Source organism: Oenanthe melanoleuca, chromosome 2, assembly GCF_029582105.1.
Source record: "Oenanthe melanoleuca isolate GR-GAL-2019-014 chromosome 2, OMel1.0, whole genome shotgun sequence".
NCBI classification, from domain to species: Eukaryota; Metazoa; Chordata; class Aves; order Passeriformes; family Muscicapidae; genus Oenanthe; species Oenanthe melanoleuca.
In genome coordinates this window covers 135,656,501-135,682,040 of record NC_079335.1, presented here as the reverse complement: position 1 = coordinate 135,682,040, position 25,540 = coordinate 135,656,501, and the positions used below count along the sequence as shown (strand labels likewise).

The 25,540-nt window shown below is 41.7% G+C and overlaps 1 protein-coding gene across 16 annotated transcripts in view; it reads left to right on the top strand.

The window, feature by feature from the left end:
• The first annotated feature begins 239 nt into the window (after positions 1-239).
• Positions 240-25,540, top strand: part of PARD3 (par-3 family cell polarity regulator) — a 440,327-nt gene continuing 415,026 nt past the window's right edge. For 13 of the 16 annotated variants that reach the window (XM_056483438.1, XM_056483439.1, XM_056483435.1 and 10 more), the window contains exon 1: positions 248-435. In XM_056483438.1, coding sequence (XP_056339413.1) covers positions 316-435 — 120 coding nt within the window. In that variant the 5' untranslated portion in view covers positions 248-315. Of the gene's footprint in view, positions 436-25,540 lie in introns of all 16 variants that reach the window. The other 3 variants (XM_056483433.1, XM_056483440.1, XM_056483426.1) reach the window with 2 other exon arrangements.

Below are 25,540 nucleotides of genomic sequence, written 5' to 3'. Positions count from 1 at the left end.
GGTGGCCGCGGGCAGCGCCGCGGCATGTGAGCGGCCGCGGGCCTCGGGAAGGCAGCACCGGCCCCGTGCTGCGCTGCCCTCCCTTCCCCGCGCCTCGCCGCGCCGGCCGCGGAGCCGGGGCGGAGGCACAGGCACAGGCAGAGGCACAGGCAGGGCGCCCGCAGCGGCAGCCCGGCGGCGGCCGGGGGCTGAGCGCCGCGCCCCGCCGGGGGGCGGCCGTGGCGGAGGGCGGAGGGGAAGAGGAGGAGGAGGAGGAGGAGGAGGAGGAAGGCTGTGCGGGGCCGGAGGGACGCGGGAGCCCCCCGGCCGCGCAGGATGAAAGTCACGGTGTGCTTCGGGAGGACGCGGGTGGTCGTGCCCTGCGGGGACGGGAACATGAAAGTTTTCAGCTTGATCCAGCAAGCGGTGACCCGGTACAAGAAGGCGATCGCCAAGGTGAGGGGCGCGGGGAGCGGCGCCCGCGATCAATATGGCGCTTCCCGGAGTGGGGAGGGAAGCGAGGGGGAAAGTCCGGGCTGCCCCGCCGGGGGGAGCGGCGGAGCGGGGCCGGGGGCGGCCGGCGGCGGAGCCCGCGGGGAGCGGGGAGCGTGTGCCCGGCGCCGCCGCGGGGAGCGGGGGGCTCGGGGCTCGGCCCCTCCGCAGCGGCCAGCGCGGCCGCTCCGCGGCTCCCCGCGGGCGCCTGGCGGGCCTCGGCCCTTTGTTCGCCGGTGCCCGGCGGCCCCCGGGGGTGTCGGTGCGGGAGCCGCCCGAGCCCGGCCGGCGGAGCGGCGCGCGGGCCGGCGGTGCCGGCTCTGCCCCGGGGCGGGCGGCGGGGCCGAGCCGCCGCGGAGGGCTGGAAATCCAGCTCCAGGCTTCCCGGCCCTCCAGGCCCGGCGGGGAGGGCGGTGCGAGGGGACCCCGCCGCAGGGGCGTCCGGCGGTGCCCCGCGGGCCGCCCCCCGCGCCGGGCGAGGCTCCGAGGGGCCCGCGGAGCGCGGCCGCCGCGGCCCCTCCGCCCGCCGGGAGGCTGCGGGACGGTGCCCGGAGCCCCGGGGTGCGGGCAGCGCCGGCCCGGCCCGGCGGGCTGAGCCCCACGGCCGCCCGCGCCGCAGCCCCGTGTTGAAATCCCTGCCTGTGCGTGTGAAGGCAGTTGCAGAGTTGGCTTTCCCTCCATGGGCAACTTGTTGGGCTTTGAGTTTTTTCCCTTCCTTTTTTTTTTTTTTTTTTTTTTTTTTCAATTTTTCTTTCTCTCTTTCCTCCCCTCCGCCCTTTTTCCTAAACCTCCTCCCCCCCTGCCCCCCCCACTTTCTTGTTGCTGCAGATTTCTTTTTAATCAACTGGTTTGTTGGGCAGTATGACCATCATTGGCTGAGAGCTTCTAGCAGTGCCCTTCCCCTTTCCTCTTCCTTATTGATCCAAGAAGTTTGGGTGTGCTTCTCCCCCTTAGCCCTTCTGAGACATTTTACACTTCTGATCCTGAAAGTTTTGCTTTGGCAAATGCAGACTGGCAGGCTGTCCTGAAACATGCAATAAAAGGGATATTGTGAACGGTTCATTGATTGGCTTGAAGTGCTTCCCGAGAAAATTTTTAAAATCACTTTTTTTCATAGAGAATTTCAGATGCTGGGAGGAGAAAAGTAACTGAGTTTCCTATCACCTTCACACCTGATTCCTGAAGAAAATGGTTTTGAAGACAGTAAACATATTCAGATTCTGGCTGGAAAAAGAGAAAAATTATTCTTTAGGATATGTCTGTGGCTGCATACCAGCTGTCATTCATATACAGCTGTTAATGCACATGGCAATCTACTTGCATATAGGAGACTGTGGCTGCAAGTACTTCTCTGGTTAAGGTAAAGGCATGAACAGTAAAGTGAGATTCTTAGTGGGACATGGAATGCCATTCAGATGAGAAGTGTTTGCAGCATTTGTTCATCAGTGTCACAGCATTAATAAAAGTAATTATTTTGCTGTGTTTTGTTCCAAAACTGTAGCCCCTGTGACTCCTGGCAGTGGACTGCATCCTGGCTCCCAGCATTAAGGGATGGCAGTAATGGTAAACCTGGGAGGGATTGAAGTTGTAAGCACAGGGGAGACACACAACAGTCACCCGGAAAAAGTTACATCATTGCAAATTTCACTCTAAAAAAAAAAAGTGGCCCATCTGTGGAAGCATGGGAGGGAAAGAAAGTAACTCTGATTATGGCCGTGTAAAGACCGATTGCAGAGGGGCAGCAAGACTTTGACTGGTCCCTGGTGTCAAAAGCTCTGCATTCTGGGTTAAAATGACACAGTGGTTTTATTTATTAGTGTTTATACGGTGGTTGTGCTAAATGCCACTGGCATGGACTTGAGGTAGCTGCAATTACTGAGATTGTTTCTCTTATATGGAAATTCTGTGGTTGAAAACAGTAGCAGTGTCCACGGGCTTTGAGTGTTTTGTATGGTCACTGTCAAACCTTACTTTTAACTTAAATTTGCTGAACATTTTCTGTGGTGATGTTTAGGGGGTAAGGAACTGGATTTTACAGTAAGTTAGTTTTGTAAGTAGGTGTATAGTGCTGTTTGCTGTGCTCTCAGTAGAGTAACATAGTAATTTTATGGTTTGGATGCCAGAATTCCAGATGACTGTATTTTTGTAGCAGTTAGATGGTTCATTTCTGTGATAGTGTAGCAGATGAGCAAATCTTCACTTCATAAAGAGACAAAAAAGAGGACAAAGTAATCCCTAACTGAGAGGATCAAAGTATATGTGCCTATATGAACTTATAGTCTGGCAGCTGGTCTCAAGCTGACACTGAATCTATTTCACCACCACTACGCTCTTATGGAAAGAAGCGTATCTGGTTGAAGATTATTTGAAATATTTGAATGAAGTTTATGGTTTTCATACTTTCAGGAAAACCAGCATTTCTCATCCTGCAAGAATGTGTGTTTGTCTACTGTATGCAGCAGTTCCTTCAGGAGAGCTCCTTGAGAACTGAGTTGTCAGCCCTTCCCAGATTACCCCCCACTTTGTCACGGTTTCCCAGTTGTGATTAGCAGTAAGTGATCTGCACTGTGCACTTATGATGTTCCTGTACAGTCATAGTAAGGCAGCCCAAAACCGTGCTTGAAGAGTGCTGGGAGTGAAGAACTTCAAAATTTGACCTGAGTGTTCTGCCTTGGTATTATTTAGGTTCAAGAGACATGTTGAGAATGGAAAAAGTACTTAAGAGAACAAGCCACATAATAGTAGAGTCTCCTCTCTGTAAAATTTTAGGAGTTCAAAACATGCAGATAAGACAACTGCAGATAACTGCAGTTAGTTCTGGGTGCTATGTCTTTGATCAGGATTCAAAAATCTCCAAAAGTTAATTATAGATTAACACTGCTGTCAATGCTAAGTCTTTGTGTGTGGAATTAGTTATTAATATGATAGGCTGTGTTTAAAGGCTGGTCTATGCAGTGTGTATAAATTTTTCTGTTCTTTTGCTTTTATTCTGAAAGAAGCTTTGTGTCTGAAACATGATGCATCCTTTCTGCAGCTTGTGTTTGCGGGAAATGAGCGAGCAAATGATATGAGATGTTTGAAATGTCCACCTTGTTCAGGGCAAGTGGAGTCAGCAAAATCGATCATGTCTAATGAAACCCAGTTTTCATGGGGGCACGCTAATGGTGCACTTGTGTGGCTGGATGGACTGATGCAGCCTCTGGCATAATCTCTGCCTGAGTCTTAAAGGAGTACAGCTGGCCTGAGGAATGGTAGATGCATTTTCCAGACCCTGCTGGTCCAGAGTTGTGCAGATTTGGAGTTGGCCTAGTCCTAGCAATTAATTTAATGGTCAAAAACTTGCAAGAAGGTAACAGGTTTAAGAGGGGAGGTCAGCCACATCTGAGTGACTTAACATTGATGGCAAGAGATGATGGCCTCCACCAAAAGGGAGAAAAGCAGGCAGTTGAGATGAAACATGAGTTATCAAATATTGAACCAGTGTTGAAAGGTAGAAAATTATTATAAAAATGATGTTTGAGCGACTATCAAAAGGAATTGTGCTTCTTGTAACTTTGGTTTGATCTAGATGTAGCTAGACTGAGTTTTTTTGTTGACTTTTGACTCTCATGCTTTGGGTTTTGGGGAGGATATTGTAAGCATTTTAACCGTTATCTTCTTATTCTTGCAAATGTGCATAAGCAATGGGTAGATATAACTTTAAAAAAATTAATGTGATGTAAATGGGTGTAGTAAGCAAGAATATGAAATAGGAGATTGAACAACTCCAGCAGATCTACAGTGTCATGTTCAGTCCCTAGAGGGATTGTTTGGTCTCCATGATAGTTCAGGCTGATGCCCTGCATATCATGAGCTTGTAATGGTGTTCCTAGACCTTATATATAACCCTCATTTTCCAGTTAAAATAAATAAATTAACAGTTTTCCTGCTGAATCAAAAAGATTTTAATACAAGTCTCAAGACACCTTTCCCCTCTCCCTTTGCCAAATGGTGTAGGAGATGAAGTTTTGTGGGGGTTTTGATGTTGCATGGAACAATACTTCAATTGTTAATTTGAAAACTGCAGTGCACTAATATTTGTGAAAAGAAATGGTAATCTGCTCTTTGATAGTGTTAGAGGCTGTTGCTGATAAGAGACCAGAACTCCAGGAAAGTTGGCAGTGTAAGCAAAGGTAACAGGTGTCAGATGACAATATTCTCATTTAATTTGTACACTGGGGGCTTGGGCCACCCAGAGCTTAAAGCTCCATCTCTTTGGTAGGTCTGACATTCATCAGCAGGGAATTGTGAGGGATGAGGTTGTAGCCTGAGTGAGTGTGTTTGTGAAGTTTGCTTTTTTTTTTCTGTTTTTGATTTTATTGCCCCCAGTGCCAGCTAACAGGGATTATTTGCTTAAAATTCAGTTCTCAGACAGCAGGATTTCTGCCAGGTACACAACAGCAGCTTTGATGCAAGGTCTGTTCTGTAGAGCAAACAGTTGCACAGCTCCCCATGACTGTGTCACTGGGGCATCGTTTGTAGAGCCTAATGCATGGGTGGGTTGGTATGAAAATCTGCTGATGTTTCTTGGGCTTTGTGTTGTTCTTGGCACATTCCCTCCTCAAGCCTGACCACTAGGTTTTTGCCACAGGCTTAAAGGGATCTGCCACAATGCCCTTTCAGTGACCTCTTTGGCAATACTCAAGGGCAGTAGTGGCTAAATTTAGTATAAAAAAAAAAATTAAAGTTCTTTTTTTGTGTGTGTATTTTTTTTTTAAATTTGGATTTATTTTTTTCTATATGTGCGAATCTCAAGCCTTTTTTAAGTAGAAAGAAATCTTACTGGCATTTCCAGAATGCACAGGAATCCTCCCAACCCCAAAAAGGAGCCAAAATGCCAAAAAAACTCCTGTCACCCCTGCTGCTCAGTTGGCTATCAGTTTAGTTCTAGCTGGCCTCCCAGGATGATGTTTCTGGGCTGGGTAGTATTTCAGTGACTTACCTGAGGTCAGCCAGGATTCCATGGGGCTCCTGGCAGTTTTATCTTCGCTGATGTTGGGCTCCCAACAGCAGCAGTGAAACCCAGCTGATGGGGGCTGAGGCTTGGTGAACAGCAGTGAGAGATGCTAATTTAAGGAAGATAAGTACTAAAATGGGTCACAATTTCTTCGTGTTTAGAAAGCTGCTGTGTGATCCTGCAGGTTTGGTGCTGGAAATGCAAGGCATTAGCAAAATGCAAAGGCTATAGTGATAAATTCCCTCTGCTCATTATGGAAAACTTTCTTTTAACCTCTTCTCTCCACTTCCCTCTGTGTTTAGAGCCAAATCAATGTTTTTCTGTCATTGGCTCACGTGTAAATACAAGTGACTCTTGCACATTGCAAGAGAAGTTGCAGGGTGAAGGTTGAAATGAACCTTTGGAGTGAGCATGGCGGTGGCTGCAGGGGTCCCTTGCATGGGGACTTGGCTGTCCAGCAGTGCTGTGCCCCAGGGGACCTGTGGCTTGCAAGGCAGGGAGCTGCACAAGCCCTGCCATGCCCTCTCTGCCAGCTCTTGCCTGTGTTCAGCCATCTGTGGAACGAGGGAGGAGGCTCATCTTAGGAAGGCCTGAGAGCCGCACTGGGGCTGTTCCCTGTGATGTGAGCAAGCAGGCACCTGGGATTATTCAAAGCTTATAAAGAAGGCTGAATTCTATAGTGTTTAAGAAGAGGGGCTTGAGAAGTGGACATCATGCAAGGCCTTCAGCTCTGGAGGTGCTTTCAGTGAAGGATGTGTGTGGCACTGCTGAGGCTGGCTGCTGTGAGCAGCACCTATCTCCGGCTGGACGGGATGCATCACGGATTTCAGTTTGGCATTGTATGGTTTCTCACTGTTAATTAACAGTGATCAAAGTGAAGTGTGTGTTTGTGGAAGACTGGCTTGAGAGTGATTTCCCTTTGAGCAAAGCCTCATTCAGCTGCTGAGCAATTCCTGTAGCTCTGAGCAGAGCACTCAGCGCATTTGGGGAGCAGTTCCTGGAGGCAGTCTGGGGTTTAGGGAGTTGCCAGCCTTTCTTCTCCTGGGCAACAGCCTTCCACCAGTGGAAAGCCATCTGATTCTCATAGCTTTTTACATTTTAACTTCACTTACAACAGTCACAGATGTTTTAGTTCTGTTATAAAAACATCACTGGAAGTAACACTTTCTCAGTTGTACCAGACTATGACATCTTTTGGTCGTGGCACATTTAATCTGGTAAAATAAGATGGAGTAAATGGGGGAGAAATGCTGGTGATCTTAGTTATACAGAATACGGTTCATGTAGCTTTAAAACAATTTCCTGGTTCTTCAAAGGAAAACAAACTGTTTCATCCAAATATAAATTGAATGGATGAAACATGCAACAATGCTGAACCAGTGCTTATGTATATTGAAAATAAAGTGGGATTCTTCGAACATCAATCCAGAATATAGCACAGATGTTCTCACTCAGAAATATTTTCTGAGCAGTAAGAAAATAAAAAGTGAAGCAAAAAGTATTAAAAAATTCTGGAAGATACTTTAGGGCATCTGTGCTTTATTTTTTCCCCTCCTTTTTAATATGTATTATATATTTTCTTTGTTTCTTTGAGGTCATTTTGATGTAATGCTCAGCAAGTCTGGTACTGGAAAATGGATAAAAAACCACCAAAAACTAAACTGCCTTTGAGCTAAGTTACATAATCCAGTGTGGTTGTTTAAAAAACCGAGAAAGTTAAAAAGAAAACAGCAGCACAGACATACATAATACTTGTCGAAATGACTAAGATTACTAGTGAAAGAGAAATGAGTCAAATTTTAAATTGTGGAAAATAATTTTAAATTAACAGCTAATATTAAGACCTTTTTGTTTTTGAGAGAATCACATTACTTGTTACAATACCTCAGCAGCATCAGGTTTTTTTTTTCCTGTGAGTGTTTTCTCAAGTTGATCTCAGATATTTGTTATTTGTTTGAAGTAGTTTTAATAACTATTTTGTTGCAGTATTTGTTTGCTTTTTTTTTTTTAAATCAGGTAGCAGTTACCTATTGGTAACTTACTTCTACTTCAGTTCCCTGTGGCAAAGTGATGTACATTATTCCCCTGTTTAGTACCAAACAAAAGGAGAAATGCATTTCTACTTTCCTACTAAAACTCTTGAACTGCATCCCACACCCTGCATCTCAAGGCTGGGGTCTCTGGTGCAGAAGAGGAATGAAGACCAAAAGTGTTTCTGTGCAAGGGGATGATCCTTGCTGCCCAGGAGCAGAGATGAGCATCCCCTGGAGCTGGGCCCTGGGGTGCTGCTGTGTTCCTGCCAGGGGAAGTTGGCTGGTGTTGCCTCCTGGGTCGTTGTGCCTCCAGCTTGTCAGGACTTCTATGGTGACAGAAATAGGGCTGGCAGAAGGAAAATGACTGTGGGGAGAAGGATGGTCTTCTGTGGGGGTGGAAAAAAGGATGGGATATCCTTGGAGTTGGGTGAAAGGAAATGTTTTTGAAGTGTAGATAGATAGACAGACTGCTATGACTCCCATTTCTTTTTTTTTCCACGTGTGGGAAATGGGAGTTTGCATGGAAGCACCACACTAATGCAGTACATTAAGTACAGATAAACAGAAAATGCCAAAGATGGGAAGAAATGGGTTAACTTGGTGCCCTGGAGGCAAGAGGACGAAAAATTGTCCTCAGTGGCATAACAGATGTCACCCAAAGGCTTTCTTTTTAAAATAAACCTGTGGAATTTATTATAGGAAGCTTTTCTTTCAGGGCAATAAGCTTAGTGAAAGTAGCATATCCCTGATTTGGTAGGAAAATAGACTGTGTTTTGGAAAAGCAGTGTCACATTTTTGGCCAAACTCTACACATTCACTCATGCTCAGGCTGCTGCTGATGCAGTGAAATTATGAATTGGTTGCAGGAGGAGCAAGCTGGTATATCATTAGCAGTTTTCTTTTTAAGTGGCAACATTTATAGGATTTTTTTTTTCCGGGTGTGCATGTCTTTACAGACTCAGAATAGCAATTTAAAATGTTTCTGCTGTTGATGTTGTATTACTAGAAAAAAAGAGGTTACGTGGGTATAAAGTGTTTTAAATGGAGATAGAACTGCTGGGAGTGCCTGTATGTTTGTGTGTGCACCCACTTAGGTGTTCTCATTTGTTTGAAGAAACGTAGCCACATTTACTAAATGGAAAAGTAGTTTCACCTTACCCCATCTTTTTTGCATATGCTTTCAAAGTTGTTGAGTTACTCTGTCTTCCCCCTAGGCAAAGGCCACATAATGGTTTTTTCTCCTCTGTTAAATGTCAAAAGCAATATCTTTCTTGTGAGAACCTTGCAGCAATGTACTCTTTGCGCATGTAGCGAACAACTTTGTTCCAGTTCCTGAAGACCTGAACAGGAAGGAGCTGAATTCAATAAACATTGGAAAAATTACTTCTGGGGATGCAGGAGCGTCACTGAGACACCGCACAGCTGAAAGTTTTGTTGCTGTAACAACTTAAATGACAGTTGAAAAGCCCCAGTAATTTGAAAGCTGTAGAACCTTTTGCTTCTTTAATAAGCTGTTAAGTGAAATAACAAAGCTTGATTTAATTTGACCTCTCCAAGAACCTGTTGGACCATATGTTGTATTGTTTTAAGCGTGCATTTGTTTGTGCTGTCAGTTTGCCTCTCTGCCTTCCTGTGAAGACCCTGTTTCTGCAGCTGTGAGCACCAGAGCCAGCTACCAGGTACCAAAAGAAGAAATTAGGCAGCAGGGCTGTGGTGGCCATCCATTCCTGGTGAATGAGTTCTGGCCTCAGCACTGTGTGCAGCCTGAAGAGGGAAGGTATTTTTATTGTCCTTGAATTTGTCTCTGGCAGTAGCAGGCTGCTGGAAGACTGCTAGCCTGAAGTGTTAGGCTTTGCTAAAAGTTAGAAAGTATTTTGCAATTGTAGTAATTTGGAGAGTATTACAGAAGTAGGAGAGTAGTCATCTCAATACACCTCAATTATTCTGCTGGCTGTTTCTGGTTTTTATTATAGAGATGAGTGCTGGGTAAGAGAAGAAGTGCTGCTGCTTTTGCAGGGAGATGAGGGGAGGTAGCCCAGCCATGGCTGTGGCTTTGCTGGAGTGGGGAAGGTGGGTTTGCAGGGCTCCTGCCAGGGCTGTGTGTGCCAGGGACTCAGTGTGAGGCAGCAGGTCAGGCTTGCATTGGGGTGAGGATGTGCCCTGGGTGCATCCCTAAACACTGACAGAGCTGCTGCTGCTCTCATGGCACTGTAGGAACGAAGTAACCAGCACAAGAGAAAAGACCCAGCACAAGAGACTCCTCCACCCTCACTCAGTCAAACTGAGTCCTGTCTTCTGAGCATGGTGCAAGTTCAAGTTCAGAGCATTGTTGCCAAATCCTGTATTGAACATTTTTAAAAATTTCATTAAGAATACTAATTTGAGAAGATAGGTTTGATGGGTTTTGCTCTCACTGAGTTTTTTTAACAGCAGCTTTAATTGCTCTTTCTATTTCTTTTTTTTCAAATGCAAAGTAGCATAAATAAAGGCTGTCTGTAATGATTCTAGAAAATTTCAAGTCTGAACTTAGAAATGGCAAGAAAAAGTGGACTGGCTGAAATAAAGGAGAGCTTTTAAATACAGAATAATGTGTTATCATAGGCTCTCTTTGTAAAAACACCAAATAACTGTCACTTTATGCAAAATATTTGTGTGTTTAAGAGCTTCAATTTGAAGAGAAAACCTATATTTTCTGGGCTTAACTAACTTGGTCTTAAAGGAAAATGTTATGCTCTGTGTGTAAAACATATTTTACTTGTAGTTGTGTTAGGCAGTCTCCTCACCCTGTAGCCAGAGATCACTCAGGAGCACAGTGCTTTGGTAAACTAAACCCAGATGTTAATGTGTGTGAAATATGATTGTAATCAGTGTCTTATAAGTCTCTCCTTTATTAGTATATCTGTTTGAAGTAGATTCCTGATGACCCTTTTTTTGCTTTGGCTTTGCCATAAAATAGCTTGAAGCCCCTGCTAAATTGGATGCCACAGGTAATGAAAATCCTGTGTTGTACCTTTTGGTGTTTATGAAATATTTAGCTAAAAAGGCTTCTGTGCCTGACCCTGTCTCTGTGGAGGTAGTAAGTTTCTTTTGCTGGTCAAATTCCCTATCTGAGGAATGGAAGCAGCAGTGAATGAGAGCTAGCTTGTACGAAAAGCTGATTTGTGCTGAGTTAAATATTATTTTGATATTTGAATATGAGGTAATTAGCTTGAATGTACTATTGTTTACCTTTTAGCATCTGGAAGAGTCTAAACAATCTGCTGAAGGGAACTATATCCTAAATCTTCTTCCAAAAAATTTTTTTTACAAATTTGTATTTCAGACTTGATTAAATCTGCTTTTTGTGGTGGTATTTTCTCAGTGGCCAGTGACCTGTGGGAGAAGTGCTGAGCTAAATGGTTGAGGAAAGGTTTGGGCAATGCTCTAGTGTTATTCTGTGGGCTGTTCAGGATGATCAGATAGATTCACATAGTTGTTCCCTTTCTAGAAATGCTGTCAAGGTGGAGCTGTAAATGCTTATGCATGCATACTACTCTTCTCAATTAAAAAAAGTCCTAATATTTACCATAGCCATCCGCTGTACTTGAGTCCAATTAGTATGAAATAATCTATTTTATTCTAAATTACCTCAATTTCATAGTTCAACACTTGCTTGGCCTCATATCAGAACAAAATAAAAAGAAGGCTTTTTTAATTTTATGTGAAAGTTATTAAACTATGTGGAATCTGTAAATCACAATAGCTAATTTTGTAAAATGTATGTCTTGTTTTCATAGAATCATAGTGTGGTTTGGAAGGGACCTTAAGATCACCTGCTTCCAATCCCCTTGTCATAGGGGACACCTTCCCTTAGACCAGGTTACTCAGAGCCTGATCCAGCCTGGCCTTGAACATTTCCAGGGATGGGGCAGCTGCAGCTTCTCTGGGCAGCAGAGGAGTTGCAGATTTTATGGGTTTTATGGGTGGTCTGTGTTACCCTCTTTAAAGCCATGCATTATGTCTGTGATTAGACAGTGTGTAAAGACTGCTTTAACTCTAGCAGCCTTCACAAGCTGCTTCTGATTCAGAGAGCCAGTGTTTTGTTGCCTTCTGAAAGACTTTGTTTCCAAAGGTTGGTGGATGCCAGAGACATGGTGAATAGAGAGAATTAAGACACAATGAGTCCACATTGTTTCTTGATCACTCTTGGGGATTAAAGCTGTGTGTGATACTGAAATAAAAAAAATAATAGTTTTTCTGTAATTAATTAGTGTTTTAGAAACTTGCTGTTTATCATTCAGAATGTTCCTGTCAGTGTTTTCAAAAAGTATGCTGTTCCTTCTGAGCTTAAGTGTGGAATGTGACAATACACTTTGTGTTTTGTGTTACTCTTCAGTGTAAGGTAGAAGCTGAGATAGGAAACAGATCTGGACTCAGCTTACAACCAACAGCCCTTTGCAGCCTGCCTTTCACCTGAGGGGCTGCTGGGGAAGCCAGCCCTGGGGAAAGACCACATGGCTTTGGGTTTGTGTGTATGTGTGTATGTGCCTAGATGCAATAAATAAGAGGGTTGGTTCTTTGCAAATTGTGCATTTCTCAGCAACTGACAGCCTGGTGCTGTTCATTGCTTTGCTGAGAGGGAGGGGCTGTGAAATCAAACACTGAGCTCTAAGATGCCAAGGTCTGTCTATTTTAACTTTGTGGCTCCCTCTTTCTGAATAAGTAGGACTACAAATACAGCATGATATGTAAAAGCAAAGCTGTGGAGTCCTCCCCCCCACTGCTTGCATCTTTATATATAGTTCATTCTGCAGATCAGACTGTCACACCTGCTACCAGCCTCCTTCAGAGAGCAGATTGCAGCCTTGCAATATAAGTGCTCCTAACATATGTTGGTGATACAGCAGCAGCAGGACAAGGCTTTTAGCTTTGATAGGCTCTGCTGGTTTGGGAATGTTGTTAAGTGGACAAGAGAGAGACAAAATAACAGAGTAGTTTTGGAAAAAAAAAAGCAAGTAAGGTAAATATGCAGAAGGATAAAGTGAACTAATAAAATCTGCCACTTTGGTGTTTTTTTTTTTTTTTTTTTAAAGCATGAATTTTAATTCATATTATGCTTGGTATAGAACTCCACGAATAAAACTTTCCCCTTTGTGTTGTGGCTTACACAGTTGCCCTGGTCATTGCTGTGGTGTTGAGTTTCCACATCTGTATCCAGACTCACTGGTGCTGGGTTGCACTTGCTGTGTCCCATTGCAGGCACCAGCTCTGTTACTGCAAGGTGAGCAGAGGCTCTGATTTGTGATGTGGTTGGGCTGCCATGGTATATTCCTCACTAGAAGATGAACATTTTTTATAACTTGCTTTCATTATAGCATGAACTACTTCAAATTGCCTAATTTTTAACATGGAGGTAAGGTTAAGTATACAAGTTGTACAAGTTAGAAAAGACAACATTTTGTGTCCCTACACAGTTAAAAGATTCACTAACTCAGCTCTAATTCAGAAGTCAGAGCATCTTCAGAGAAGTTTAATGTGACTTCAGTAGTATATTGTAAAAAAATGAGAGGTACTTTTGTGTGAAAACTATTGCTTACTCCCTTTTAGCAAGTTTCCTGGTGCACAGGAGCTTGAGTTGTAGAAAGAGATATAAATAGAAGTGAACAGGAGAGACTAAAAGTGCTGTGATTCAGATTTCAGAAACAGTTGCAGTGTCTTTTGGTTCCTTTCAAAAGCATTGGCTGAATCTTGTGGTAAAGATACATGAAATACCTGGTTAGTTTTGCTTCCCTTATGTTGTGATATGAGAAGGAAATTGTCTGTATCAGTGCCCTGCTTCTTCAGGTGTGCAAGAGTGGCACAGAGTAGGAATGGGCTCCTTTTTATCACTCTTACCAAAGACAGGCCTGCATTAACTGGGAAGCTGTGTGGTTTATTCCAAACACAGGTGAAATGTGGGATTGCTCACCTGGGAGCAGCATTGTGTATTCCCGTGGCTCATTCTCTGCAAAGACCTCATTAACTGCATTTCACAACAGCACAATGTTAATTGCTGCAAGTGAGTACTGGCATAAAGTCCTTCTGTGGTTTTCTCTGTGTCTTTCTTTGACCTTAGGAAAGAGAAAAGTGCTTTGCTGTACTGTTTGCCTGTGCTGCAGCAAAGCTGTGATGCACCCATCAGCTGTAACAGCACACAACACCCAAACCATCTGCAAGGTGCTCTTCAGCACCTACTCCTCTTCACAGGACAGTTTTCTTCTTTGCTTTGCCACCTTTCCCTTCAAAAACAAAATTGGTAAAAAAATGTCATGGCATGAGATTGGCAAGTATGGGTTTATCCCTGCAGGATGCATGGAGATTGGAGGTCACTGGCTGATCCAGGACCACACAAGCAGTTCAGAAGCAAGTTGGAAATAAAGTGCTGACCTGCTGACTCCTTAATTGCAAGACTGTCTTTCCTTTCTAGTAAGGATGTGGTAAAATATTACTGTACTTAGTCCTCCTCTCCTGTAGCTCAGACACTGTATGGAAAGACACACCAAGCTTTCCAAGCTGAAAAGAGAGCAGCTTGTGCTACTTGGGGGTTGAAAAAAAAGTCTCTTCGTTTTAGAAAAGTGTGGAGTCCATCATGTTAAACTGCTTAATAATGTCTGTTTCTTAAGTAATTTTTTTCTAAACTTGAGTTGAAACTTTCATATAGTGTCTGTCCTTGGAACTGTAGGATGTTGATTCCAGTATTGTTTAAATGCTTAGAATGTAAGTAAAGGGAAATGCTTATGTTTTACTTCAGTATGGCTATCTAAAGGGATTTATGAGTAGTGATTTTTTTTTTTTTTAAGTGACACACTGAAGCCAGAGGAGGTCTGTCAGTGATGTATCTGGTTTAAATATGAGAAAGTTGGAGAAGGGAGAATATTAATCCCTGATGGTAGAACTTAAATCTATTTTTCATTTTTTTTCCCTTATTAAAGTTCTGTAATACTCTCCTAATACAGAAGTGTTTTAAATAAGGTGGACATGACCAAGAAATTTGGGTAGTTGGTAAGTGCTCTAAAAGTGTTCAGCTGATGCTGGTAAGAAAGAACTGTCTTCATGCTTATGCATTTTTTTTAGATTGATTGGGTTAATTGCCTTGGTCTCAACTTAGCTTGTAGACTACTGTGCTACAGATGCTCATTTAAAAGGAACTCAGTCTACCAAAACTTTTTAATCCTGTCTGCATACAGTGCTGAAGAAAGCATGTTTTCCCCTTGTTAGGTGTAAGTGTTCATTATTACAATGTCATATTAGGATCTCTGTATTATGAATAAGGAAATGAGCAGGGCTGCAGTAGGGCCAGAGACAGCAAACAGGGGAGTGCTTGCTGTAGTACAAATTAAATAATAATAATACTAAACCCTGAAAATTGGGGTTTTGCAAATTATAATTCCAATTTATACCAGTTCTTTTAGAAGGATTGGTTTGAATATAGCAAGTGATTACGTTTTTTTAATTTTAAAAAACATGCTACAGTATAACTGCCGTTTGTTAATACTGCTTTTGTTGAAACCTTCAGATTTTATTAACAGCTGTAATAGTCATTGTGTTATCTCCAGCATTCTGCAAAAACGTGGCTGGTGAACTATACAATTGAGGATGTTTACAAAATAATTTTAGATGACATTATAACTGTTTTTCATATTTTTCCTCTTGGCCCTGTATTTTCAAGTGACTCTGTACAGCTTTGATAAACATGCTGTTATTAGGCATGGAGAGCCTGAGAGATTTCCATGAAATCTTGTAGAATGTATCTCCTAACGATTTGCATTAATTATTTTGTGTTTCTTGTTGTTTTGACATATCCCTCTTATTTTAGACAGCTCTCTGCAGTAGGAAGCCTCTGGGATAAAAAAAATCTGCTTGTATTTAGATTTAACAGTCCTGAAGGTAACAGTGCTGATGCTTTGCTGCCTTTGGAAACAAATCTTTCTGACCTGTTCAATTGCATCTCTGTTCCTGTTTTTTTTCAGAAAAATTCATTCTGTTCTACCATATTCTAGTCTCAATTGTTTTCTCCTGGTGTTGTTTCTGATTCTTGCAATTGATTTTCGCACAACAGTGTCCCCCTTTTTTAAATGTGCTGCATGTACATCAAAGATTCTGGTTTAGAATGTTTCCTTGTCTCCTGCATTTCTGAGTTATATAATGATGCTATGAAAGAAACAATGATACTTTGGAAATATACCAGTATTATATATGTTTTATTTTATTTTTAGATTGTTCACTAGCTGTCTTTTAGGGTATCTTGGAGCTTCTTTTTTAGTTGTTGTATACTCTGGCCATTCTCTATACCAGTACAGTAATCAAAGAATTCTATTATGTCCTATTAATCTTGCTGATTAACTGCTTAGAGAGTTGTTCCTTGAGGCATGCAGTGGCAAACAGGAGGGGTGGCTGGAGTGCAGGAATGTCACAGCAGCGTTTTCGCTCCAGACTCTCCTGCTCTGTCCTCGTACAACTGAGCTTGCCCTGTGAGGAGGATTCACATGGACAGATTTTTAAGCTACCAGCAATGGTATTTGCATGGCAATCCTGCAAATGCTACTGAGTCAGGACTTTTAACAAAAAGTTGAGTTTTATTGAAAGCAATTGAATTGCAATGAGTGGTGATGAATGGATGTATGGTGGTAGGGCTCTGCCAATTCAGATGTTGCTTTTTTTATCTGCCCTGTACTTTGTAAGTGGGATATGTTTCCAAATGAGATTGTTCTGATAATGACTTAAAAGGCTATTTCTGTTTCTATTCTATCCCAGGTTGCATTTATATTGAATTTGTATGCCATTAAATAACTTTAAAATATTTATTTAAAAGCTAGTGATACTTTTTTTTTTCATGTAAACACTTTTACTTAATATTAAGAGGGTGTATAGTCAGCATTTCATCAACAACTGACAGAAAATGCATTGGATGAGCTTATTGCCAAGCAAGCTGGATATAGAATCAATATTAGAAAAAAAGCCCCTGCACTGAGCTATGTGAAGTAGAGGAAATAATGAAGTTAAAAATGCAAATTGATAATTGTGTGTGTATTGCACAGCTATATACTTTTCACTGAAGGACAAAGCCTATAAAATCAGGTATGTTCATTGATATATAGATCACTCAAGCATGACTGTGATCTGAGTCAACTGAATTTCTTTCCTAGGAGAAACTAGCATATCCTGGGTATCTGAAACCCTGAAGGACACTTTTTTTTTGAATCTTACATTTTCAGGTGGAAAGCAAAATGTTCTCATTTTTCTCCATCCTCTCTTTTTTACTTTCCCCCCTCATCTGGAATTGATTGTATCAGTGGGCACTGTGCTTTCACAAACAAAGCACACTTCTGTACAATTGCTTGCTGCTTTATCAGCCCAGGGCAAACTGTTTAATCTGTTTTTTTAGGGTACCTCCTTTTTATTACACTTGCACAGTGCATGGGCATAGTTGTTAAAATTCAGTTGTATTTGTACAAAAGAATAAATAGAAGTCATCCCAGCTCTACTGGCCACTGAAACACCTTATCTCCTTTTCTGTTCTAAAAAGCTTATTCATGCTTTTTTCCATATCTCATCTACAAAGCACAAAAACTGCAAGCATCCTATAGTTTGTGCTGTATGAATCAATGGAGAAAATAGTCTGCTGTGTGTCTGGAATTTGATATTTATGTATGAAATCTGGAAGGTAGAGCATCTGAAAAAGAAAATTTTCTCAATCCTTCTTTTGATGTACTCTGTGATAATGCCATACTTAGTAAATATACTTTTGAATCTTGTAATGAATGTGTGTGGTACCAGGCTGCTCAGGGTGATGGTTACTTTGTTGTGGTGTGTTATGTGATGGAGTTTCGTTGGAAACTGGGTGGGAATACCCTGAAATCAGCAGCACTGTGTCCAGGCAAAGGAATCTGCCAATACAGCTACTTGTAAAATTCTGGAGCTAAAATCTTAATGATACCCATTTAGCACTTTGTGACTTGCAGTTTTTTCAGGTAGCAGCCCTGCAGTTGGATACATACAGTGGCACAAAATCTGTGCAGTGCAGCTCAGTGCGTGAGGAGGGGTGGCCTTGTTCCCAAGAGTGACCCCGTACTGTTCCCAGCTGTGATCAAGGCTGGTGCTTTGGTATGGCTGGATCACTGGGGATTGCAGCAGGCAATGGGGGTGGGAAGGAGAGAAGGCAGAGGGTGTATTTGTGTTGGGTGGCTCATGCCTGTATGCCTGCTCTTTGGAAATGGTGAATGTCACCGGTGTCACTTGCTTGGGTCACTGCTGTAGTACTCGTGGAGGGAATTGCTCCATGGGTGATTGTGACATCCAGGGACAGAGGGAACTGCTGTGTGATCCTGAATGTGTCATTGCCCTTTCTGAAGCTGCCATGCATGAATGACAGCCCCTCCTGATCACCTGCCAAAGAGGTTCCCAGAGCTGGCTCTGCTGGCCTTTGAAGGACCTCAGGTGAAGCTGATGCCAGTGCATTTATAGGTAAATGCCCTGCTGAGTGGTTCACTTGCTATTAAGTATATGCACTGTAGTTTCAGTCTGAATATAGAACATGACTTTTTGGTCTTGTATGTTGAAGCTGATGTGGTGGGTCTTGGGTTTTCAGGAGTAGCATACGTCTAAACTCTTCTGGTGGCATTTGAGATCCTCTTGAATCAAATTCTTCTTTACTTATGGATAATTGCAGACTCTGTGATGACAATCATCCTTCCTGTTCCAGATAAATATTTTGAAAAAATAAATGATATGGAAAACTGAAGAGAAAAAGGGTAAAGTAGTAAGAGACTACACTTGATCTTCCAATGGTTTATCTTCTGGATAACCTCAGGATTAAATTTCATTGTATTTCAGTTACAGGAACAGAGTCCATAATTAAGTAGTTCAGTGAGTATGCTGAGAGCCAGGTTACTGACATTTTGAGGAGTTACTTAAGTTAGCTTAATTTTTGTTCAGAGGTGGAACTTACATAGGTTTGTACTTATTTTGGTATTTCTTTTATTGCCACACTCACACAAAGATTTTTCTGAAGTAGGGTTTAGTTGCTGTTTTGTCAAGAAAGGATTTGAACTTTGTTCTCAAAAGCCCCCAAAGTTTCCAGGATGTGTTTGGGGTGGCCCCCTGAAATGCTTTCCTGTGACAGAGAACTTTTGCATGGGTAGCATTTCTCTTTGGTGGGGATACAGAGAAGTATTCAGTTATTCAGAAGTCCCTCTGTAGTAGTTTGGATGAGCATAAAGTTTCATTTTGAAGTGATCTGACATCAGTTGCTGTAGGTAGCCTGCTGCCCCTCATGGGCAAAGGTTGAGGTTTCAGATGTCTGGGCAATGTAGTTCCCGGGTGAGGGGGCTGCTCTTCAGTTGGTGATAAATTGCATGGGTGTAAGGATCTGCTGGATTCCTTTCTAGCTAAAGAAAACCACAGTAGTGTAAACCAGTAACTTATCTTCAGAGCTTTGTTTTCTGCAGTTCTGTTCGTACTCCTGATCAATGCATGTGCTTTCTGAAGTCTCTTTGCCTTTGTTGCTTAGGGCTTACAAATACTAAAATTCTTTAAGAGTACCCATTCACTGGTGAATGGTGTTAGTGATTCACATACCTATTTTCAAGGGCAAAAGAAACAACAGAAAATCTGAGCATGATTTTTTTGTTGTTGGGCAATCATTTTTCACACAAGAAATAATGCTTTTTTAGCATTCAGAAGCTAAAAAAATGTAATGGAACAAGCTTCAATGTCATTTATTATATTAGAATACTGTCATATCTCATGATCTTTACTATGCACTGCTGGTTAAAGGTGTCTCTTTGCATTTGGAAGGAACAATAAATGGAATAGTGAATCAGCTGGGATGATAGCTGAGTCAGGCAGCTGCCCTGCTCATGTGATGGAGTGTGTGTGTGGACTCTGAGCACAGCAAAGCTGCATTGAAGCTTCAGGTGTGTATTCAGAGAATATGTTGAACTTGGATACTCACACTGAAGTGGAGGTGTGTACCAAGGAGGAAGAACACAAAGGTCACATTTGCATGAACAAGGAGAATAAAGATGTTGAATTTTTCATTGAAAAGGCTTGTACTTGTCAGGGTTTTGCCACAGAGAGTGTTTGCCACTATGAGATTTAATGTCAGTGTGTGTGAGAGCTGTTGCTTCTAGCTGTGTATGCTGCTATCTCCAAAACCCTTACCCTTGGTTTTGTTTCATATTCTATACTGAGAATTAAAACCCAGTTTGGGAGAGTTATCCAGGTTGGTTCGTGTCAGCTTCTTGTGGATGGTTTAAGACACTTTAGTAGCACAATTTCTCGTATTAAATGCTGTTGTTTTGCACAGAGGCTATGCACAAATCTCTTATTGCAGCTCTTATTGATACCACAAATTGATATCCTCATACTTAGGTTATCTTCAGCTCCTTCACCTTGGTTAAGTTTGATATGTAGGGCAGAGTTTATGTAGCCTAACAGTTAGCCTACAAGCTTGGAGTCTGCATACATTCTGTTTAGAGGCAGTGCAGAGAAATAAATGTTTTTAAGATGTGATTCACTTGTCCTGAAGTAGCCATGTGAAATAGCTCAGTTTTTAGAGTTTGGGGGCTGGCTGCAGCATGCTGCAATCACTTTGGCACACACATTTCCAGTGTGAACTGTCCAGGTGGCTCAGGTGGGTCCCCATCATTCCATGTGCCCATTTGTAACAGGCTGCTTTTACACTAGGGTGTGATCTTACTGAGTGGCTGCTGTGTGTAAAAGTAAATATATGCATGGAAAAAAACACAGCTACCTCCCTGAAAACTGCTGCTAGCTGACTGTGTGGCCATAGGTAGGTTGGGATAGAAATGTTGATGCCTTGCAGGATGTTGTGAGGGCTAGACAATGCCCATATGAGATTGTGCTTATGAACTCATTCCTGAAGAACAAACTTCCCTCTGCTCTGGGGACTATTTAACTTCATGGAGCTGAGCCATGTTGAGAAAGGCTTCTTTGTATCTGTTCTTGGGAGGAGGAATTGGCACACTCCAGCTTCTCCCACTTGAGGCATTTACTCCTATTCCATCAATAATTTCATGGATTTTTTTTAAGGCCAGCAATTTCAAATTGTTTAGAAAAGTCATACATATATTTTTTAAGATAAGCTCAGATAAACTTTCCAAACCCAAGATTTAAAGAAAAGGAACATAAGACCCTGTTCATATCTATAATCTAATTTTCCCCCTTACTTCTTCCTAGTTGTAGAAAACTTCACACTTTGTGAAAGCAGACAGCTAAATGATGATCACATAGAGGCAAATAGATTTTGCACATGCCTTTCTCTTAGAGATGAGAAGTGAAGTATAAATATTAGGAATCCTGGAAAAGTGCAAGAGAAGTACCAGGATTGTGTCACCACTTCTGTGTAGTGAAAAGTGGTGTCAATCAGATACATAGACATGTTGCAGCACAACTTGGAAGGTATTTGAAAAGAAATCAGGGTCATTGTTCCTACTACTGTAAACATTTTGTAACTCTAATTTAAAAGTATTAGCAGAAAACAGTTGTTCATGCAAGTAGGGAGTTGTAGGGGCAAACAAAGTGTATTGTTTGGCAATTTTATATAATGTAATTTAGAAAAGGAAGTTTGTAGCGGGATGCCCTTATGGAGGCAGTCAGTTTCAGGTAACCCTAGTCTGCAGACAGCCTGTTACAAAAGTCTAAAATTTGCAGGCAGTTACTTGCACTGTTTTGAAGTAAAGTTGACTTTAACAGCTTGCCAGTGTTGGTAAATTTGGCAGTAAAACTTTTTCCAGTTCATTTCATAGCATGAACACTATCACAGACAAACAGGTTGTTGCAATATGTTGGATGCAGATGTACTGAGAGGTGAAATGCTCATTTGCAGTCTTGAAGAGTAAAGTTTCCAGTTCAGGATGGGCAGGCATCAGGAGCTTTGTATTTCTTCTGGTGTTCTTGAACTGAGATTTTTGTAATCCCTATTGTTATAATGTTTATGGCTTGCCATTGCTCAGCAAACTACTGAGAATTGTTTCAAGGCTGCAAACCTAGCTCTGAAACAGTTTGAACTGCCAGAGCTCTTTTGTGTTGAAGTTAGAGGAATATGGAATATTCATACGGAATATGAAAATACATTTCTTTTGGGTGCTTTGCAAGTCATGTCTTCATTTATGTGAACAATGAAAAACCTTTTTCCAAACTGGTGTTTCTTAGTCTAGTGATAATAAAATCTGTTTATAAATGCTTTCTTTTTTTATTTTTTTTTCTTCCTAATTAGGAGAAACTTGCACAAGATCCAGTTTCTTCTCAGGACTGGGTACTGGTACTTACCAGGGAGCCTTCTTTTTGTTTCTGCACCGCTTCTCACTGTAATCCTTAGTAATTCCCTGCTGGGTCTAACTAGTTTATTATTGTTATTATTACTGTTCTTCCTAGTGTGGGTCTTACCCAGTGTTTTCCCCTGCAGTATTTAAGTGAGTGTTTTTTGGGTTGGCAGATGAAGGGTTGGGTGCTGGTGGGCACTGGGCACTTGGGAGGAGAGTGGGTACTGTAAAGCAAATCTGCTCCTCAGTGCAGAGCCCTGTGAGCTTTGCCAGTTCTTCCTCAGTTTCCATGTGACATTTTCCCATTTTGTGGTGAACACTGATACTTTTGTTTGCATGTACTGAAATTTATGTATAGTATTGTTAACACGTTGTGAAGCCAGAGGAGCTGCTTATGTGGTGATGACACCATTAGTTTTTTAATTGGGAGTTCCTTTTGGTGTTTAAAAAGGTGCTTCACAGCTGGGAAATCTTATTTCTGTGAGTCTGGGTGGGAATTGTTAGCATTTTATCTCTGCTTAGTGTGAACAAATACAAAGTATCATGGATAGCAATTCCCATGAAACAGTAAATCTGGATGTGGTGAGTTGGTGATGAAGTATGGGAGAATCCATTGGTTCTGCCAAATTCTGTGGAAAGGTAGAAGACACTTTGCCACCTGCAGTGACCTGTAAAGCAGTTGGTTGGTGCCTTGGGTATTCAGGACAAAAAGCCAAGCACCTTTTCAGTGCACAAAGCTTGCCTGGTCAGGCCTTGCTAGAGTGAAAGTTCACACCAGGTAAGTCCTAAAAGTTCTAGTTTATTACTTACTTCCTTGAAGTTTTAATTTGTCAGAGTATTCACTTCAGACATTTGCACAAATTTGAGGTTCTTGAAAGTCCTGCTGTGCCAACATTGCCAGGCTGATACAAGTGGGCTTTGAACATCTTGACGTTAATAGTGGTTTGAAATGAAGTATTCAAATTAGAAACTTCTAGCCTTAAACCAGACTACTCTAAGATCTTTTATGTTCTGCATGGTGGATGTTCAAGATATATTTTTACTGTGAATTATTTAGAATATCTGTGCTCATTAGGTGCTGCTATCTGAGTGAAAGAAATAGGGCTATTTAGCATTGCAAAAATGTATATCAGTATCAACACTGGTCAGAAAAATAAATTCTTCCAGGGAAAATGTATAATCTCTTTAAATTACGCTGCATTCAGGTGTTGCTTATTCTACTGCAACTTAAAATACTGTTTTGGGAAAAAACAACATGGAGAAAGTGAAAAACTCAGTAGTAATTTCATACTTCATCAGGGAGGTTAGTGTAAGTTGCTTATAATGACCATAAGTTTTGTCTTTTTCATTCCCACTGTTGCTCTTTATTTGGAATGATCTTGTGCCTTCTCAGCCTCGTAGTCAGGGTTTTGAATAGTACTTTAAAAACTGGCATTGTTTTGTTAAATGGAGTAAACTTGCAGAACCAGTAGGAAGCTGGTGTGTGAGAGATTCTCAGTTTTAGGGTTTTTTTTTTTTTTTGTTTTGTTTTTTTTTGTTTTTTTTGTTTTTTTAAAATACCATCACTGATGGTGAAATCAATAGCAGTTTTAGGCTGTGTGCACTTGTTGTCCTAAATGTATTTTTTGATCCTTAAACAAGACCCATTGACTTTTCACTTGTACTTGGAGCCTATTGCAGGTTGAGGTGTTGACTCTTGTAGAAGCAGCAGCGTTTCCCCACTTAATGGACATGGGGAAGGAGCTTGTGCATGGCTGTCCCCCAGGGCTGTGGGGACACTGCTGCAAGGACAGGAAGAGCCTTCTGAGAACGCTTTGGAACCAAAATGGAACTTTTTGGGTGAGGCAAGCAAGTGGTCGCTCTAGGAGAAGCTTTGGAAAATGTCAGCAGTGGCAAGAATGGGGAAGAACCTGATGAGCAAGTAGGTTAGCTCCCAAATGGAGAAGGGTAGCCAGAGGCAAGGAATAATAAGGCCAAGGATAATCATCCTTCTGGTAATGCCTGTACTGGAGAGGGAAGAAGGTTCAGTTACGGCCCTGCCAGCAACACTTTGAAGTGGACCAGAAACTTCTGTAGCCTTTGGACAAAATTAGTGAGAAAAACAGTTGTGAAATATGTTTTTTTTTCTTTTTGCTTAAGAATTCACTGTAGAGGGCTGGGGGAAGGGACAACAGTCTGTCTTCAAGGCGTGGGACTGAAGAAGCATGTGTGTTGTGTATGAAAAAAGAGATAGGAACCAGCAAGGGAAATGTTTGAAAACTGCAAGTTTGTTTGTAGTCATGGCAGAGCTGGAGGAAAGGAAAAGTTGCCTGACTATATGCACCAGGATGAATTTGTAGTTGAAGGTAACATGCAGTCAATTCAAGTCGAACTTTTGAAGGGGTTATCATGCTGATGCTGCTGGGAGTAGTTAAAAAAAATTCATGACCCAGAAACTACCATTAAGAAAAACTATCCTTCCCTGCAAGCACCTCTTAGTTTCATTTGGTTCACATTCTGGTAGTGAGGGCATTACTAACACCTAATGCATGCTGGCAACATTTTTCTATATTTAAATACTTGCACACTTATTTCCCGTCCCCTAGTTAATAAGAATGCTTGATATTCACATTCCTCTTTCAGCACAAAGGAAAAAGTGGGGCAGCAGGATTCTGGGACTCTTACTTCAAATACTGTGCACCTACAGACTTAAGTGAAATCAACAGGAGGAATATATAAATATATATATAAATATATTAAGGTCCAAGTCCAAGCTGTGTGTTACCCATCTGCAATTCTTTTAAGAAACATTGGTGTAAAAATTTTTGGTTTTTGTCCATCACTGTCTTCTTCCTTTCTGCAGCACAGAAGCTAGTAGATCCTCCCCTCCTCCCATCATTTATGTTCATGTCTACTTCCTTATAAATTATTGGCATGTTCTCTAGTTAATTCTTTGACGACAACAAAAAGAAGGCTGTGTCTTGTTTCAGTAGAAAGCAATTTCCCTGAGGTGAGTATCTCGTTGCTTTTGCATTGCTACACTGGCTTAGCTTCTGTGTTCCCTTCTTCTTGCTTTGTAAATTGATTTTGAAATAAAATCATGAAGGACAGAGACAAAATGTTTTATTTTGCTACAGGTATTTTGTTAGCTAAATTATGTAGCTGAAAAAGTGAGAAGTACTAAAGGGCCAGTGCAGAGGATATGCAGCTGCAGAAACCTCTCTTCCAGTATTTATGCTGCTGCCTGTCAAAGTCAACAAATGACGCCAAAATGTGTCAATGCTAGATCTGTAATTTAATTAATTAATCTGCTTTCTGCTGGTTTCGAGGTGGGTGTTGTCCATCTCCCAGTAGTGTCACTGCCCCTCTCAAAGGGGGAGATGAGTTTTGTTGCATGGTCCCACTGAAATGCACACACAGCATCTGAAAAGTGGGGCCTCTCCTCATCCTGCCTGCAGCTGTGATGCTTTGCCTTCCTCTCAATTAATACATGGTCAAGTGTTTATTAACTTTATTTATTCTTTTGTTTGTTTATTGTCAGAGGCATTTAAGTGTAAACAATTACATTCAGGTTTTAATTTCTTCGAGGCAATCTCACTATTTGTGTAGCTACTTGCAGAGGTTTCTACTGTTCATGAAAAATTTCAAAATCTTGCTACTAAAATATTTTAATATAAAATTAACAGTTGTAAAAAGGCTTTTCTGATGTGACCTTTTTTTTTTCAGTGGAATCTGTAGTTACCTTAGGCTGGGAGGAG